The 17,824-nt window shown below is 55.4% G+C and overlaps 5 protein-coding genes across 5 annotated transcripts; 3 read left to right on the top strand and 2 right to left on the bottom strand.

Annotated features, from left to right (window-relative positions):
* The first annotated feature begins 407 nt into the window (after positions 1–407).
* PTSG_10894 (serine/threonine protein kinase) lies at positions 408–5,416 on the top strand. The gene is made up of 4 exons (XM_004988220.1): positions 408–718; positions 1,037–4,233; positions 4,492–4,913; positions 5,183–5,416. Exons 1-4 carry the CDS (start codon positions 605–607, stop codon positions 5,302–5,304), a joined length of 3,855 nt encoding a protein of 1,284 aa, XP_004988277.1. The 5' UTR covers positions 408–604; the 3' UTR covers positions 5,305–5,416.
* Positions 5,417–5,476: 60 nt separating this feature from the next.
* PTSG_10893 (uncharacterized protein) lies at positions 5,477–7,513 on the bottom strand (the record flags this gene model as incomplete). The annotated part of the gene is made up of 2 exons (XM_004988219.1): positions 5,477–5,495; positions 5,655–7,513. The coding sequence occupies 2 exons, from the start codon at positions 7,511–7,513 to the stop codon at positions 5,477–5,479; spliced, it is 1,878 nt and encodes a 625-aa protein (XP_004988276.1).
* Positions 7,514–8,619: 1,106 nt separating this feature from the next.
* PTSG_10892 (uncharacterized protein) lies at positions 8,620–9,627 on the top strand (the record flags this gene model as incomplete). The annotated part of the gene is made up of 1 exon (XM_004988218.1): positions 8,620–9,627. The coding sequence occupies one exon, from the start codon at positions 8,620–8,622 to the stop codon at positions 9,625–9,627; it is 1,008 nt and encodes a 335-aa protein (XP_004988275.1).
* Positions 9,628–10,060: 433 nt separating this feature from the next.
* Positions 10,061–15,461, bottom strand: PTSG_10891 (uncharacterized protein). The gene is made up of 10 exons (XM_004988217.1): positions 14,907–15,461; positions 14,576–14,621; positions 13,696–14,320; positions 13,364–13,427; positions 12,788–13,034; positions 12,434–12,574; positions 12,110–12,214; positions 11,736–11,827; positions 11,363–11,421; positions 10,061–11,060 (listed from the first exon to the last, which is right to left on the bottom strand). Exons 1-10 carry the CDS (start codon positions 15,059–15,061, stop codon positions 10,726–10,728), a joined length of 1,869 nt encoding a protein of 622 aa, XP_004988274.1. The 5' UTR covers positions 15,062–15,461; the 3' UTR covers positions 10,061–10,725.
* A 38-nt stretch (positions 15,462–15,499) lies between these two features.
* On the top strand, positions 15,500–17,343 carry PTSG_10890 (uncharacterized protein; the record flags this gene model as incomplete). The annotated part of the gene is made up of 5 exons (XM_004988216.1): positions 15,500–16,012; positions 16,228–16,318; positions 16,516–16,596; positions 16,824–16,960; positions 17,173–17,343. Exons 1-5 carry the CDS (start codon positions 15,863–15,865, stop codon positions 17,341–17,343), a joined length of 630 nt encoding a protein of 209 aa, XP_004988273.1. The 5' UTR covers positions 15,500–15,862.
* Between the last annotated feature and the right edge of the window lie 481 nt (positions 17,344–17,824).

Raw genomic sequence — 17,824 nt, 5'->3', positions numbered from 1 at the left:
CCAAACTGACGCCCTTGAGGCCGAGCTGGTCAGTGGCGGCGCACAAGTCTCTTCTGCAACCATCATGACGGAGGCGCCACAGGTGCAGCAGGTGCAGCAAGAGCAAGAAACGCACCTTTCACATAACGCCGTGTGCAGTCGTGTGGGCGCGATGCTCAACGCCCTCAAACAACAAGAAGAACCAAGGGGACGCATGTCAGCGATGACCTCGAATTTCGCTCCGCCGAACACAGAGGAGGACACAAATTCTGTTGATCAAGCGCAGGCGCGAACAGTCCCTCTGCACAACAACAACAACAACAACAACAACAACAACAACAACAACCACCACCACCACCACCACAACAACAACAACAACAACAACAACAACAACAACAACAACAACAACAACAACAACAACAACAACAACAACAACAACAACAACAACAACACCAGCAACAACAACTGGCGCACGTTAAATCAGGTTCGCCTTGGGCAAGGCAACAACACACACTCAGGTGTGCCACCGCTGCGGACCACGTCTTATCGCTCTTCTCAGACTGCTGAACGCGTTTCACGCGCGGCGTTTGTTTCACCAGCTTCGGTCACAGTCCAACTCGACGCCATGGATCTGCTGGCCCTCCAGCACCTCTATGACACGACGTGCGCACAAACGGAGCCGTCAGGACCACCGTCACCCAACAACAGGCCCGAGATTCATAACAACAGACACCAAAATGTAAGAAAGTGATGCCCTCGCCACACTCAGTGTGGTAATGTAACCTGACAAAGAAACCACCCACGTTGCGTATTTCGCCCGCCCTCTTCCAATCCCAAACACACACTCACACACACACACACTCACTCACACGCATACATACGCACACACACATACGCACACACTCACTCACACGCATACATACGCACACACACATACGCACACACGCACATACACACACGCACACACGTATGCTCACGCTCAACGACTTCCATCGCTTCGCCACCATCACCACCACACAACCTCTCCCCCCAACTTACCCAAACAACACCACCACAGACCCCCACATCCCACACAGAGATTTCAGCGACACCGCCAAGGTCAAAGCGAAGGCGCCGCGCCTCTGCCTCCAACGCGCTGCTGCGGACCGGAGTGCCGCCAACGGTCGTGTCTTGCACGGTGACGGAAGTGCTGCTGGGGGACTGTGACAATGTCGCGCAGAAGTCAGCCAACGTCACGCTACAACTGGATTTCTCTCAATTCAAAAAGGACGACGTGCCGTCAACAGCCAAGGAAGAAGAAGCGGCAGCAGGAGCGCTCGCGGCCCTCACTTCCAGCCCCAACATACAGCATGTCGTGTTTCTGGGGAACCCTCACAGCAACAAGCGTGGGCTTGCGTGGGTGCTTGAGCACGGGTCGTGGGCGCACGTGCCCTCGCTCCACATTAAGGACGACACGCGCCGCAGCGAATGCCTGCAGACATACAACGCATTTGAATCCTTGCGTCGCCTCGATCTCAGCCACAGCCGCATCTTCGCCTTCTCGGGACCCCCCTCGACCCACTGCGCTGCCAATGACCCACCAGCCTTTGCAGACACCCTTCGTTTCCTAAACATCTCGCACAGCCACTTCATCGCCTTGCCAAGCCACGCGCTGCAAGGTTTCACGGCCCTGCAAGATCTTCACGTCTCTCACAACCTCCTCACAAGCGTGGGGGGTTCGCTGCAAACCGCCTTGCCTTCCTCGCTCGTCACACTCAAGCTGGACAACAACATCATTCGCCACATCACTCAGGATGCATTCGACAACCTGTTGAGTCTGCGTGTGCTGAGCCTCGCTTCCAACGACATCGAGATACCTGACGGCTTATTTGACAGGCTCACGGCTCTCACCCACCTCGATCTCAGCTACAACCCGATCGAGGACTTGCCAAATGGCGTCTTTGATACCCTCACGCTCCTGGAAGAGCTTCAGCTCACAGACACGCGCATCCAAAAACTGCCGCCTCGCGTTTTTCACAACACACGCCGGCTGAAGCTCGTGCGGATTCGCAACGCGCAGCTAAGCGTCCTCGACAGCGACCTGTTTCTAAACGCGAACCAGCTCACGGAAGTCGTCTTCACAAACAACGACCTCACCAGTCTGCCCGCCACTCTTTTCCAAAACCATCCTGCGCTCTTCCGTCTCTTTCTCGACGATAACCGCATCAAAACAATCGACGAGGCCCTGTTCCAGCACTGCCCTTCACTTCAACATCTCCACCTAAGCAACAACCTGCTCACGACTCTACCTGAGCGTATTTTCCAGAACAACACTGGCTTGAATTTTCTCGTGCTCACGCGCAACAAACTGCACTCGCTCCCGCCAGGCCTGTTCCGCAACGTGCCAATTGTTGCGCTTTCCATCGCCCACAACGAGCTCAAGGAGTTCAACCACAAACTTCCGCACCTGAGTGACGTTGACCTGAGCTTCAACAAGCTCACCCAGCAGCCAGACATGAGCCATTTTCCCAGCCTGCGCGGACTTCTCATGAACGGCCACACCATCAAAGATATTGATCTTGCGCCGTTTCTGAGCAACCCCAGCATGTCTGTGCTCGAGCTGGATGCGCTGTCTCAGGACGAGCATCCAGGAACTTCGCGCGCACTCCTGCATGAAGAAGAGGCCCTCAACACGAACCTTACAACGCTTGACACGCTAAGCTTGGAGAACGTCGAGCTGAGCCCAGAGGTCGTACCTGCTTTGAAAGAGGCGAAGATGTCTCTAAGGCGCCTTGTGTTGGGCTGGCCGGGCATGCACGAGAGCTCCGTTCCCTTGCAGGCGCTGTGCAACATCCTTGGGGCAAACGTGCGCGAGTTTGGTCTTGTGCACACCGCCTACACCAACATTACCACATGCGAACGCAAGGACTACGAGCTGGTGTTTCTCCAAGACAACACGCACGTCACATCCGTCACGGTGTTTGACGATGTTGCGCAGCTGAATGTGTCCGGTTGTACAGAGCTCACCACCCTACATGCATCTGTCGTGGACATCCTGGACATTAGCAAGACGCGCATCATTCCTTCCAGCGCGTTTTGTACGATTTGGGGCCAACGCATGGTGTTTGCACGTGACCTCGGTCTCGACATCAAGCAGCTTACTGCTGCCCGTGTTGGAGGCTTGCTTCAACACTGCCTAAACCTCATCGACGTCATTGACCTATCAGGAAATAGGGCTTTGAACACGTACAACTTGCTGTCAGGAGCTGCCTCGCGCGTGACATTGCTCACCGAGCAGGACAACTTGCGTCCCATCGACCTGGTGTTCGACTTTCCCTCGCGCAAAACCATCCCGCTTCTCATCTTGGAAGATCTGCCCATTCAATGCAACGTTCGTCTTACAACGGAGGACGTGCGGCCATTTGATGGCGAAAGCATGAATGTGGATGACTTCAACATCAAGCCCGGCTTCTTCCTCAAGTGTCAGTGTGCACGCGGGTTCCGGCCTCGCGGTGGTGTGTGCGTGGTGGACGACCGTGCCCTCATCCGCATTGCAGCCCTCAGTGCCGGCGGATCCATCCTCTTTGTCCTCGTCGTGCTCCTCATTGTCTGGCGCGTGCGCAGGACGCTGCGGTACCAGGTGCTCCTGCAGCACGACAACGACGTGAAGCAGCTGCTCATTGACGAGCGCGAGCAGGAAGTGCTTGCCCTGAAGAAGGTGTGGGAAGTGGAGTTTGACGAATTGCAGCTGGTGAAGCGTGTCGCTGCGGGCGCGTTTGGCACCGTCTTCATGGCAAAGTGGGACACCCTCACTGTCGCCGTCAAGGTGCTGCAGCATCAGGCGCTTGAGTTTGACGAGACCACCCGCTTCGAGTTTGAAAAGGAGGTGGAGTTCCTCCAACGCACGCGCCACCCGAACGTGGTTCGTTTCTTCGGTGCTGGCACCAACCCGCACGGCAGCCCCTTCATTGTGCTTGAGTATGTGCCGCTCGGCTCTCTGCGCAACCTCCTCGCTGGCGATCTTGGTGTTGTCCTCCTCCAGGTGCAGGCCGAACAGCAGCAGCAACAGCAGCGGCAGGAACAAGCATCGGCCTCACATGAACCAGACATGGGCGTGGTGGACGCCAGCGAAGACATGCTGCTTGTCACCACCGGTCTTCAGGCCCAGCGCGCCTCCATTGCCGACCTGCTGACAGTGTGGGACCTCAAGCTGCGTCTTCTTCGTGATGTGGCCGCCGGCATTGCATTCATCCACTCCCTTGGACACGTGCACAGGTGTGTGCAAGCGCGTGTGTGTGTTTGTCTGTGTTTGTCTGTGTGTGTGTGTGTCTGTGTGTGTGTGTGTGTGTCTGTGTGTGTGTGTGTGTGTGCGTGCGGATGCACATGTGTGTGTGCTTGGAGAGTGTGATTTCTTGGCTGCATCTTGAAGGCTTGCCCTTACAACGTAGTTGACTCTTGCTGAGCCCTTTTAAGTTGCACACCCTGACTGACATAAACTCACCCTCATCAATCCCACACTGGTGTTTGATTCAGGGACATCAAAAGCGGGAATGTCCTGGTGTCAAGCACACTGCGCGCGAAGATCACCGACTTTGGATCTATCCGCCAGTGTCTGACACGAGCCGACACGGACGCGCGTGCAACAGCCATGTCGCCATTGCACACCGCTGACACGGCGTTTGACATGCAGTACTTGCAGGGCGTTGGATCGGAATCCATGCACCTCTCACTCACGGCGGGTGTGGGCACGCCAATGTACATGGCGCCGGAGGTGCTGGGAGGCGAGACGTACGACGCGCAGGCGGATGTGTTCAGCTTTGGCGTCCTCATGTGGGAGGTGGCAACACAGTGTGACCCAGACCTCATTGCACAGGAGCGACCCAACGGCTTCCGCGGGCCTCTACTGCACACCCTCCACGCTCTTCTCCAGGACGGCAAACGCCTCCAGTACACAGGTACGCGCTCTGTGTGTGTGTGTGTGTGTGTGTGTGTGTGTGTGTGTGCTGATGTGTGTGTGTGTGTGTGTGTGTGTGTGTGTGTGTGTGTGTGTGTGTGTGCTTGAATGTGTGCGTGTGTGTGCTTGAATGTGTGTGTGCCTGTATGTTCATGGCTGTGTGCGCGGTGTTGTGCAAACTACAAACTTGAACGCTCACATGCAGTCACATTTCCATGTCGTGTGCAACCTGGTATGTCAATGAATCGTGCGTGCCATCCATTTTGGCAGAGGGCTGCAGCGCACCCGGATGGTTTCGGCGGCTGTCGGCTGCCTGCATGCACTGGAATCCGTCCTCCAGGCCAACATTTCAAGAGCTGCGCGATGTGAAGCTTCTACAAGAAACAGAATGAATGAACGAATGTTTGCGCATGCGCGGGTTGCATGTGTGTGTATGTGGTGTGCGTTGTGTGTGTTTGTGTGTGTGTGTGTGTGTGTGTGTGTGTGTGTGTGTGTGTGTGTGTGTGTGTGTGTGTGTGTGTGTTTCAACTTCAACTTTCAATGCTGGCTGTGATTTACGTTCATTTACTTGCCCAATTGACCTCTGCAATAACAAAGCTACACCGCATAGATGGTTGTCATGCACACACACACACACACACACACACACACACACACACACACACACACACACATTCAGACATGCACACGAGTATAATCAGCCATATCCCCACCCCCTCACACACACATACATAAATGTCACGCGGATGAAGTAAACGTCACTGGCACACGCTTCTCCTCGCCAGTCATGCTGGACTTGAGGAACACCATAACCTCTGTCTGTCCAAACTTCATTCGCACTTCCAACGGCGTGTTGCGCCAGCCCAACGCCTCAACGGGAAACGGCACGCGACACTCCTCCCGCACATGCGACTTGTCATCGGAGAAAACGACGTCACGGCGATGGCTCGAGAGGATGGGCACAGTCGCACGCCGCTGCTCAAGGTACATCGGGTGGAAACACTGCCGCACCTCATGGTCAACAGGAACCTTGTCATTGGCGCGCACAAACGGCGTAAACACGTTGGACACAACATTCATCTTCTTCTGGGCATTGTGGCGCACGCGACGGCCGGCATCAACATCTGGGTGGTCACGCTTGAACACAGATTCCGCAACGCTGCTGCCAATGCCGTACGTGAGGGCGGACCGCCTTGCAGCGATGGTAACGCCCCCGCACTGACCAAACCTGACAGCGCCCATGACGATGGAGGCCCACGGCCGGGGTGGGATCAGCACCTGCACACCCGATTCCGATGCAGCCTCCCGCACAGCATCTCGCACAAAGCTGCTACCCCCAAACCCGCCAACAAGCACAACATAGTCCGTCCGCCCCATGTCGCGCAGCAGCTCACGCACGTGCGTCTTGATGTCATTCAGCACCTCGTCGTAGAACGTCTTCATGTGCGCAGCGGTCAGCTTCAGGCTTGCAGCACCAAAGCACTTGAGGTTCGCGCCTGGGTGCTTCCTGTTGTACCGGGCCACGGCATCGACCAGCTTGGGTGGCCTGTCCATCTCTTGAAGCACAGGGTTGAGGTTGATGCGCAGCCTGGCGTCGGGGTCGCTCAGCCGTGACACGTCAAAGTTCACCTTGCGGTCCTCCCACACGCTCGTCAGCATGTCAAACACCGCAAACGTGTTTGCGCGCAGGCACGGCGGGTTGTCCAGCAGCTCGCGCAGGAACTCCAGAAACTTCTCGTCAATGCGGGTGGAGCCCCAGTTGCCGCCGCGCGGTGGCAGTGCCGCCTCAAGCCGCACGTTCGGCTTCGGCTGCATCGCCTCAAACGCGGCCGTGTCCACCGTGCCCCCGCCACAGTCCACCACCACATACCGCGTCCCCCGCTTCAGCAGGTCCGCAGCAAGCGTCTCGTGGCAGTCCAGCGCAGCACACTCCGGCTCAAGCGCAAGCAGCAGCCGGTCAGAGGTCTCCGTGTCAATCAGCCCGGCCTTGAATGCCGCACGCCGCATCAGCGCCTTGGACGACTCCTCCCAGATGGCAGGCACCGTCAGCACCCACTGCACCTCATACGCGCTCACGTTGAGTGCGTTGCGGTCCTTGATCTGCTGCAGCACCATGTCCTTGAGCAGCCCCAGGCAGCGTGCAATCACCAAGTCCGTCGGCAGCTCCAGGTCGCCCACGTCCGCCTTCAGCGTCTTGGCGCGGGAGTTCTTGTACAGCTGCATCTTGAAGCGGTGGAAGATTGCGTGCAGCCCTTCCTCATATCGGCTTGTCGCTGAAGGCCCAAACCCAACAGCGTTGTGCGGCGCCTGTCGCTCAACAACAACGCTCGTCGGCACTTTGATGTTGCTTTCACCAGGAAACTGCAGCGCCGTGACGTCGTTGTCGCTTGCCTGTGCGAGCTTGTACGCGGCTCCGCTGTTGGTTGTGCCAAAGTCAATAGCTGCGGTGCATCGTGCCCCCGGCACAGCCCTCCCATGTGTCGTCGTCCTCCTCTGCTTGTTCTTGCTCTTCGTGTTGTCCTTCTTGCTCTTCCTTGGTTTGTCCTTCTTGCTCTTTGTGTTGTTCTTCCTTCTCCTCGCAAATCGCCGAACCAGGAACATTGTTTGCAGCTGTCGCGAAGGTGCGATGGGAAGGGCTGCCGGTGCTTGTGTCAGGGTTGTTTTGTTTCTGGGTTAAATTATCTCTGTGGTGGGTGGCTGCAGACGTTGTGGCTGTGGGGACAACAACATGGAAAATGGCAAAACGAAACGAAGGCAGGCGACGAAACCATTGTGGTTTGGTGGTTTGGGAGTTTGGTGGTGTCACAAGCACATACGGGGAGGAGGAAGAAAGAAGAGTCACGCAATAGCATGGACAAACACGAAGCAGTACTGCAGTCGAAGCAGAAGGAAGAAACGAAACAAGAGAACATAGCTTGCGCTGTTGTTTGGCATGTCACATTGCATGAGTCAGCGAAGATGTGCCATGTCATCTCGCAGCACACGCAAGCACAAAAGCAGTTGAGTGTGTCACAGAACATAGAAGATACACGGGAGTACCTGCAGCTGTCGGAGAGAAGGCAGGCTGCAAGGGGAGTTTGAAGGTGTCAGGTCTGTCGCACGCTGCACCTGCAGCAGCAGGCGAAACGCGAAATGCGATTGTCACGCCCATCCAAGATAGGTGTGTCACACGCGGCACGTCTTCGAAGTTGTTCACAAATTGTCGCTGCGTGTGACACATCGAAATCGAGAGGATGCTGACTTGCTGGGATGCGCTGTCCCATCCCATCCAAGCATGCAGGTGAATCGATGAGAACGGCTGTCCCAAACCAGCGTGAGACACCTGTGACAGAGACAGATCGATCCACTTGACACATCACATTGTGTGGACGTTCGTCATTGGATGTTGTCCGGCCGTCTTGTTGTGCTCTTCTTCATGCCGTCCTTCCTGCTCTTCAAGCAGCAGCAATTCTAGAGCATTTGGACCTTTCCTCTTGCCAGTCTTGCCTTGCAGCCCTGCATCTTCCTGTGTCCATGGCACAAACAGTGTGTATTTCATTCCCGTCAACTCAACCTCTCATCTTGGTCTCCAAGTCTCCGTCTGCGACGTCCAGCAAGCCAATCCCACTCCTCACACCCCTCCCAGCCCACAAACCTTTCTTTCTTTCGTTTCCTTTCGTCCAGCGTTCCAACCCTCTCGTGCCTGTCCTTGCAGTCTGTGTCTTACTATGGCAGATGAGGTGCCGCTGCTTGTCGTTGGATGTGTCCTGAAGCAGGGCCAACGCGGCAAGCCAGCAGAACCGTTGCACCTTTACGACAGCGACGGCGCTTTGCGCACATCTCTCGTGTGTTTCTGGTTCAGCAAGGACAAGAGCGCGTGTCAACTGCGCTTCTTGCAGTCCGCTCGCACTGGCGCTCACCTTCGGCTTGAGAACGATGTGCTGAGCGCGCGCAGTGACGCGGCCAAGCTGCCGATCCAGCTACTGCAGTCTGGAAGCTATGTGTTGCCAGGATCGCCCGACATGATCATCCACCCGACCGCCGCGCTCAACGAGTCACTTCACCACGTGTGGAACAACGTGCGCTCCCTCACCTCGGCACGTCACAAGCTCCTGGGCACGTCACCAGAAGATATCAGCGAGGGCGGCGACTCGCTTCTGTTCAAGATGCTGCCGACTCCAAGTCAAGTGGCCGACGTGTATTGTCGTCTGTGCGATCAGCTCCTTGGAACAAGGAGAAGGCAGCCACAGCCCATCTTTCGAGATGCACGTCAGCGGGCGATGTTCCTTGATGAGATGCGCACACTCTATGAGGAGGCCAAGGGGCTCGTGGAGCACCAGCTCAAGCGGGTTGCATGTGCTTGTGGGGTGGAACCCGACAGCGTGGCAGCACGAACACATGTGCAGAGGACCTTTCCCGAGTGTTTCGGTCCTGCCGTTCGGACGCGGCTGCCTGGCGAGGACGCTGCTCGAGTCTCGGCCAGGGTCAAGATGAAGCGAGACTTCTTGATGACCTTTGTGGCCTGTCGACTCACAGACCCGCCCCTAGACCTCGACGAAATGGAACGCAAGGCACACCGAGGCACCCGCACTCGCCGAATCCCATGGAGGAGTCACGGGACACACGAGATTGTTGCCCCAAGGCTCGTGTCGCACTTGCCAGCCGAAGGGAAGGTGGAGATGGCCGGCCCCTTGCATGTGTGGGTCCCTCGCCACCCAAAGCATGACGAAGTGTAGCAAATGTGTGTGTATGTGTTTGCCTTTGTTTGTTCATGTGTGTTAAAGTGCGTGTGCGTGTTAACGTATGTGCGTGTGTAACGTGTGCGTGTGCTTTCCTGTCCGTTGTGTCTTTGATGATGCTGTTGGTGGGGCTTGGGTTTGTGGTCCACCCACAATGTTGTTGCGTTGTGATTCTTATTGTAACATAAATATGCACATTCAGAAACAGAGAAACGTTGCTCTGTTGCTTCTTTCCTGATGAGCTTCAGAACACAATCAATCAATCCATCAACCAACCAAACAGCCACACACAGCACAAACACAAGCGTCGCTCGTGTTCATACAAACTCGTTACACACACGCACACACACACACACACACACACACACACACACACACACAGCACAAACTACAACGGCGCACGTTTTCAAACACAGTCGTTACCATGCACTGTGATGAGACTGTGTATTGTTGTTCGTGTGAGCACGAAGCCTACGAGCTAGCCATCACAGATGACAGAGAAAGAAACACGCATTCTACACAGATGCTCATGTGAAACACAAACATGCTCTGCCCAGGGCGACACAAACACACAACATGGGCAGAGCAAGCATGCACCACAGACAACAGCAAACACCACACGTTCCCACAACACACAAGGGCCTCCACCCATGTCATCCCAGCACACGTGAGTAGCACAGGGCGCAGACACACACGCATGCAGTCAAAAGTTGGACAAGAGGGCGGTGTTTGCCCGTGCGCGAGAGTGGTGGGCCCACAAACGCGCATGGACATGAAATACATGACGTGTCGTGATGTGACATGATAAATGAAGCTGAAACGTACAAACTTCAGGACAACAGACATGCATGCAACAAGCACGATGGAGCACAGCTCTGCTTGAAGACGGAATCAAAACCAACACACACACACACATGTACACTGAAGCAGGACGACACACTCAAGAGCGAAACAAAACAAAAATAAAGCTGAATACGAATAGGAGGAAGCAAGAGAAAGACTTGGGTCGAATATGCTTCCATTAGTCCCCAGCCCGAGGATGAGCATGCATGGTTGTTTACGCGGTCATCATGACGAGGAGGGGCGTGCACCAGGTCACGCAGCCGCTGTTGCCGTGTTGGCAGTGGCATTGGTACCGCAGCCAGCACCAACAGCACCACCACCGGTGGCAGTGGCGGCGGGTGTTGCAAGGCTGGAGCGTCCGGACTTGCCACCACGACGGCGGTTGTTCTTCTTGCTGCTCTGACCGTTGCCACGTGCCTTTCCCTTACCCTGTGCTCCTGTCACAGATGTGGTGGTGGAAGCAGTGGCGGTAGCAGTTGCATGGGTTCTGGAACTTGCGTCGTGGCTGTGTGATGACCGTGCTGGGGATGGTGGTTGGCGTGCCACGGCAAAGTAGACAATGATGAGCGTCCCAAGGGAGGCCACACCTGTGCAGACGGAAACGGAGTTGTTGTTGTTGTTGTTGTTGTTGTTGTTGTTGTTGTTGTTGTTGTTGTTGTTGTTGTTGTTGTTGTTGTTGTTGTTGTTGTTGTTGTTGTTGTTGTTGTTGGTTGTGGCAGGGAGTGGGGATGGGGATGTGCGTTAGCGAGTGAATAGAGCGAGAGAAAAATGAGCAGGGGGGCGGTGCGTCAGAGTCGAGGGTGTGAGGAATCGCAAACAAGTTTACACACTTCACATCATGTCGACCAACAGCACGTGCTCAAGTGAACATACGAGCACTTTGACGCACCGATGATGGCGAGTGTCTGCATGAGCAGCGGGCGGCCCGTCTGCTGTCGCATCTCATCGCTGGTGGTGGAGATGGTGGTGGAGATGAGCACGTGGTTGGTGGCGGTGGCACGCGATGGTGACGGAGGAGGGTGAGATTCGTGGGGGGGGGGATGGTGATGGATAGGAAAGAAGGAAGACGGCGCACGCACACGATGGGAGCGGCCACAGTCCATTATGGAGAGGCAGACACACAAACACACGCAGACATAGGCACACACACATACACACAGACATAGGCACACACACACGCACACGCACACACGCACACACACACACACACACACACACACACACACGCACACACACACACACACACACACACAGACGCGCACGTGAGGAGGGAGCGGTGGTAGGCGGCCTGGGCCAGTGTGGGATCATGACGCAATGCGGCGTCGTAATTCTCCATCGCGGATGTAAAACGACCCTGTGCATGCAAACATGGATGGATGGATGGATGGATGGATGGGATGGGATGTATGTGTATGGAGAACAACATGAGGGAATGTCGGAAAATGCGAGGAAGCGTGAGGGCGAGTGGAAGCAAACGATCAAACCACACACAGACACACACACAGACACAGACAGACAGACAGACAGACAGACAGACAGACAGACAGACAGACAGACAGACAGACAGACAGACAACAGACAGACAGACAGACAGACAGACACACACACACACACACACGCCTTCGCGTGTGCCAACCTGGGTGTGCATGGTGCGTGCGAGCCAGTAGTGGGCAGCGGGTCGGGTGGTGCCGCCGACTTTGATGGCGCGACGGAACAGCCGCTCCGCATCAAGCGGGTGGCCCTGGCAGGAACAAGGGGTGAGGGGAAGCAAGAAGGGATGGGGTTTGTCAAGAGGTGGCGGTGAGGAAGTGTGGTGAGAAGGAAACGAGACAGCAGCAAAACACGCACACACACACACACACACACACACACACACACACACACACACGACACACACACACACACACACACACACACACACACACACACGCACACACACACACACACACCGCCTACATACTAGGTGCATGGCGAGTTTCCCCAGCGCAAGCAGCCCGCGCGTGTGTGTCGGGCTGTTGTTGAGGGCGGCGCGCAGACATAACAGCGCAGACGAACGCATCGATGCAGACGCATACACCCGCGCAGCCGACACGAGCAGGTCCTGCACAGCCATTAGCGGAAGGAGGAGGTGATTGTGTGTGTGTGTGTGTGATGACATGTGAGAACATATGATTGTGTCTTTGCTGCGACGTGCCAAAGTATATGCAGTTGTACACATCATGCACGCACTTCCTGTTTCACACACACACACACACACACACACACACACAGAGCAGCTGCCACCACCACCATCATCGTCCATTTAGGCGGTTACCTCGTTGTTGTTTGGAGCGAGAGCGCGCGTGCCTTTGATGTCCAGGAGAACGTGTGCATATGTGTCATTGGCGACATCTTGCAGCAGTTCCGACGGCAACACGGGCGCACGCAAGGACGACAACGACGACGACGACGATGATGATGATGATGACGATGATGATGGTGGTGGTGATGATGGTGGTGATGGCGCTGTAGCCATGTTCATGTCGGCCAGCAGCGGCTGCATCACGTGCAGATAATCGTAGCTGTCATTGGTGGAGATGGCCGTGGTGGCAGCAGGCAGTGTTTGAGCGAACGTGTGAGAACATGCGGGGAAGGGGGACACGTGGGGTGACTACAACGAGTACAGCAGCTGTTGCGTTAGACAGCCAATGACACACACACACATACACAGATACACACACACGCACACACAACAGACAGCCAGACACACACACACACACACACACACACACACACACACACACACACACACACACACACACACACACACACACACACACACACACACACACACACACACACACACACACACACACACAACAAGCCTCCAAAGCGTGTCAGGCGTGCTTACACAGCAGTGTGGACGGGCGGGCCACAGACGGCGACAGCAGAGGAGGACGAGGGAGAAACAGCATCTGAATAGGAGGGAATGGAGACACGATCATGACGGTGGTGGTGGTGGTGGTGGTGATGATGATGATGATGATGATGATGCACGGTAGCAGGGAGGTGTATTTGCTGCTGATCAAGCATCGTTTGCACTCACAGGCACACATGTACGCAGACACAGACAGACACAGACAGACAGACAGACACAGACACAGACAGACACAGACACAGACAGACACACGGGCTCACACACCACGCACACATGCACACACACGGGCACACGAGGGAGCTTACAGGTGACTGCCGGGTCTTCGTCTGTTCTGCACATGTGTTCATCGCGCAGCAGCAGCTCCAACACCACATCTTCATCGTCATCGCCACCATTTCCATCACCGCACGTGCCGTGTGTTGCCGCAACCCAAGATGCGTGCACGCGTGCATATGCGTCGGCATACAGCCCGCTGTCACCAACAGGACCATCACCACCACCAGCCTCGTTCTCTGCTTGCTCCAGCAGCCACACACCGCCATCATACAGCGTCACCTCTTGCTGCTCACGACGCACATCAACATCAGGTGCTGTTGCGTCGTCGTCACCAGCACAGCCGTCACCAATACAGCTCCCGCTGCCATCGCTCTCGTCGATGCCGTGACCCATATCATCAGCAAGCGGCGGCGGGAAATGGAGCGTGACGTCAATTGTGTCGGCATCACCACTGGTGCTCTGCTCTGTTGACGGCGTGGACGTGGACGTGGACGTGCATGTGGATGTGCATGTGGACGCGGTGTGTCCACACTCCTCCTCCGCTTCTTTGGTTTCCTTTGATGGCTTCGAGTCATTGGCGGGATGGGCGTCAAAGGCGATGGACTTTGCTCCCGTCATGTGCGTCAGCAGCGCCATGGCAGCAACATCCTGCACCTGTCAAGTCGTGGTGGTCAGGGTGATGATGGTGGTGGTGGTGGTGGTGGTGTTGTGAGTGGGGAGGAGGAAAGGGAGGCAGAGGGAGTGAGAGTGTGTGTATGTGTGCATGAGTGGACGTGTGTTGGGTGGGTGACAGCGAGGTAGAAGAAAGCAGGCGCACAGGGGATTTGGAACGGATGGGGGCAATAAAAACAATGCATGGTCGCAGCGCGCCATACGCAGCTTCTCGCCAATCGGACAAGCACAGCTTACGTCTTGATCATGGAGCATGTCCAACACGGAGTTCCAGCGCGTCGGGCTGCACCAGGCATTGTACGAGTTTGAAGGCGGCAAGCATTCGTTCATGGGCGTGAGGCATGAGTCACATTCGACTGGCTTGTGACAACACACACACACACACACACAGAGCCAGCCAGCCAGCCACACATGTGCACACACACGCAGACACACACGCAGACACACAACCAGCCAGGCACACACACACATGCACACACACACACACACACACACACACACACACACACACACACACACACACACACACACACACACACACACACACACCCTTTAACACCCCTCTTACAAGTTGGAGGGCCATTCCGAGGAGGGTTTTACGCGGCCCTTGTGGGTGACCCAGTACGTGACGGCGGCAGACGGCGCCAGCAGCGTGGATGTGACAACGACGGCAACAAGCGCGCCGACCACCAGCCACATGCGCTGGCAACCAAGCGACCACATCGTGCGCCAAAGTTTCTTCTTCCAACAACACGCGGAGAAGGGAGAGAGAACAACTGTCTGTAATGCCAGCGTTTGACCACGTGCACACTTGCAGCAGCGTTCTTTTCAAGACGGAAGCGGTATGCGTGAAAATGGCAAAGGCAGGCGTCAAGACAATGAAGCAATTCTCTCTTGTGTGTCTCGCGCGTGTCGTGTGTGTTGAATGTGTGTTGTGTTGTGTTGTCTGCAGAGTGTCTATGTCGCACGGGTGTGCACCACGCGATTCTGGTGACAGTCCTTGACGCTGGTGCGCGCACACAACTTGCCAAATCTGCTGATGACACACGGCAAATCTGCCTTCAATTTTTTGGATTCGGCAACGTCAAAATTGACTTTGTTTCGCCATGCGTGATAATTCTCGCATGATATTCGCCTATTTTCCGCGCCCGATCATCCCCTGCAAAGAACTGGGAAAGGCAAGAGCCGCAAAGCAAGAAGGTGCGTTGCTGTTTGTGGGAGCTGGTGGTGATGCGGGTGATGTGAGTGCGAGGTCAGAGTAACAACCACCATGCGTGGCGTGCTTGTGTGCTTGTGCTATGCTTGCGCGGGCAACGCGCACGGCCACACATTTCTTCGCTGAGTGGTTGCTGCGACAAGTGCGGTGCCCGTGGTGTGTGTGTGTGTTGACAACAGCAGCTGAGGAAAGAAAGAAAGCACAACGGGAGAGAGGGGCTGATACATGCAAGGGGGGCGTGGTTGGCGTGCGTGGAAACAGACTCAGGCGGTTGTGGCACCTCAAGCGCAGCCCCACAGCTCAAGGGGATGGTTGGCAGTGGTGGGGCGAGTCCCCGGCGCAGCAGGCGGCACTCCTCCCAAGGGAAACGCAGGGGAAGTGGCAGGTGGCTTCCACCAGGCGACAACAACAACGACAACAGCACAGACACACCACGAACGACACCAGCGGGCACACGGGTAACAACACACGATCCCAGTGTGCCGAGTGGTGAAAGCAGCAATGGTCAAACTGTGGTGCCAGCAGCATGGCATGCACACTCACGTACACACACGAATTGCGAGCATACACACGCTTGTACAAACACGTGCGCAAAGCAATGAGATGCTGTGTTGCTCACCTTCGCCTGTGCGGTGGTTGCTGCTGTTGGTTGTGTGTGTGTGCATGTGTGCAGATGGTGTACTGCCAATATTGCGGCCACGCGGATGCCGGCCGATACTGCGCACGCTGCGGCCGTCCACAGGCCGACAACCCGCCACGTGGAGGTGTGTGCATGTGCGTGTGTGCGTGTTTGCTTGTGAGAACGTGCGTGTGTTAATTGCTACGCATTGTATTCTCTCGAGGGTACTGTCCTTTTACTTTCCTCAATATCACCTTGCGAGCCAAGTGTGTCGCTGCACGTAAACTTCGAGTGCTCACGCAACGACTCCAAACTGTCACCACTGCCATCATCATCATACAGATGTCGACTATGAGAAGGTCGAGCGCGAGCTGCGCAAGAAGGGAGATCCAGAAGTTGGCGGCGAAGTGATTCTCTTTGAAGGTGAGTGACATGATGTGACGCAGCAGGAGTGGTGAGAGATTGTGTATTGTGGTGCAGGTGGTGTGAAGAGGGGATTGGGTTGGGGAAGGGACGTGCTGAAGCTCCTGCTCGGCAACGGCAAGTTCTTACACACACAATACACACACAATACACACACACAATACACACACAATACACACACACACACACACACACAATACAATGCAACACCCCATTGCATGTTGCAGGGACGACGTGGCCCGCGTGTCTGTTTTCGCCCGTGTGCTGCTCGTCGACATATTGGCGCATCACGAACAAGCGCATTGACTGGGAGCACGGCTGCTGCCGCAACCACTCGGACACCATCGACATGCGCCGTGTCAAGGTGGGAGCATGGAGGTGGTTGGTGGTTGGTGGTTGGTGATGGTGACGTGCGTGCGATGTGGTTGATGATGCGTGAGGTGGTGGTGGTGGTGGTGGTGGTGGTGGTGGTGCTGTGCGATGATGGGTGTGATAGATAGTTCAGCTCAACACACACACACCTTAACCCGCATTCCCCACCCAACACGACACCTTCCTCCCCCGCCCTATAAATAGGACCTGGCGCTGCGTCGCAATGTGTTCCAGCGCATTTTTGGGCGCGGCACAGTTGTGGTCTACTCGGACGGCGAGGCGAGCGCTCCCATCCTCAACATCTCAATGTTCAGGGCAGCCACCCTCTACCACCGCCTCCGCAAGGTTGTAGCTGTTGTTGTTGTTGTTGTTTAAGTTTAAGTTGTTGTTTGAGTTGTTGTTGTTGTTGTTTAAGTTGTTGTTGTTTAAGTTGTTGTTGTTTAAGTTGTTGTTGTTTAAGTTGTTGTTGTTTAAGTTGTTGTTGTTGTTGCTGCTTAAGTTGTTGTTTGAGTTGTTGTTGTTTGAGTTGTTGTTGTTGTTGAAGTTGTTGTTGCAGTTGTTGTTGCTGTTGTTTAACTTGTTGTTGTTGTTATTGTTTAAATTGTTGGTGTTGCTATGTCTCTGCGTAAAAGGAAGTGAAACCTGTGCATGAAGTGCTTGTCTCATGTCTGTGTGTGTTACTGATTGATGCCCTTGCCGAGTGCGCCCCTTCCCTCCCGCCGGTTTGGTAGGTTGTGCCCTCGATTCCTGAACATATACCGTCCTTGCACACTCCGTCTGGTCTTCCCTCCCATAACATCCCCCACTACCCCCAGCTCAGATATGACTGTGTCATGAGGATTCCGGTCGAACCAGC

The sequence above is a fragment of the Salpingoeca rosetta genome (assembly GCF_000188695.1).
Source record: "Salpingoeca rosetta unplaced genomic scaffold supercont1.37, whole genome shotgun sequence".
Classification (NCBI taxonomy): Eukaryota; class Choanoflagellata; order Craspedida; family Salpingoecidae; genus Salpingoeca; species Salpingoeca rosetta.
The sequence above is the reverse complement of the archived record's forward strand: the minus strand, read 5'-3'. Positions and strand labels throughout refer to the sequence as shown.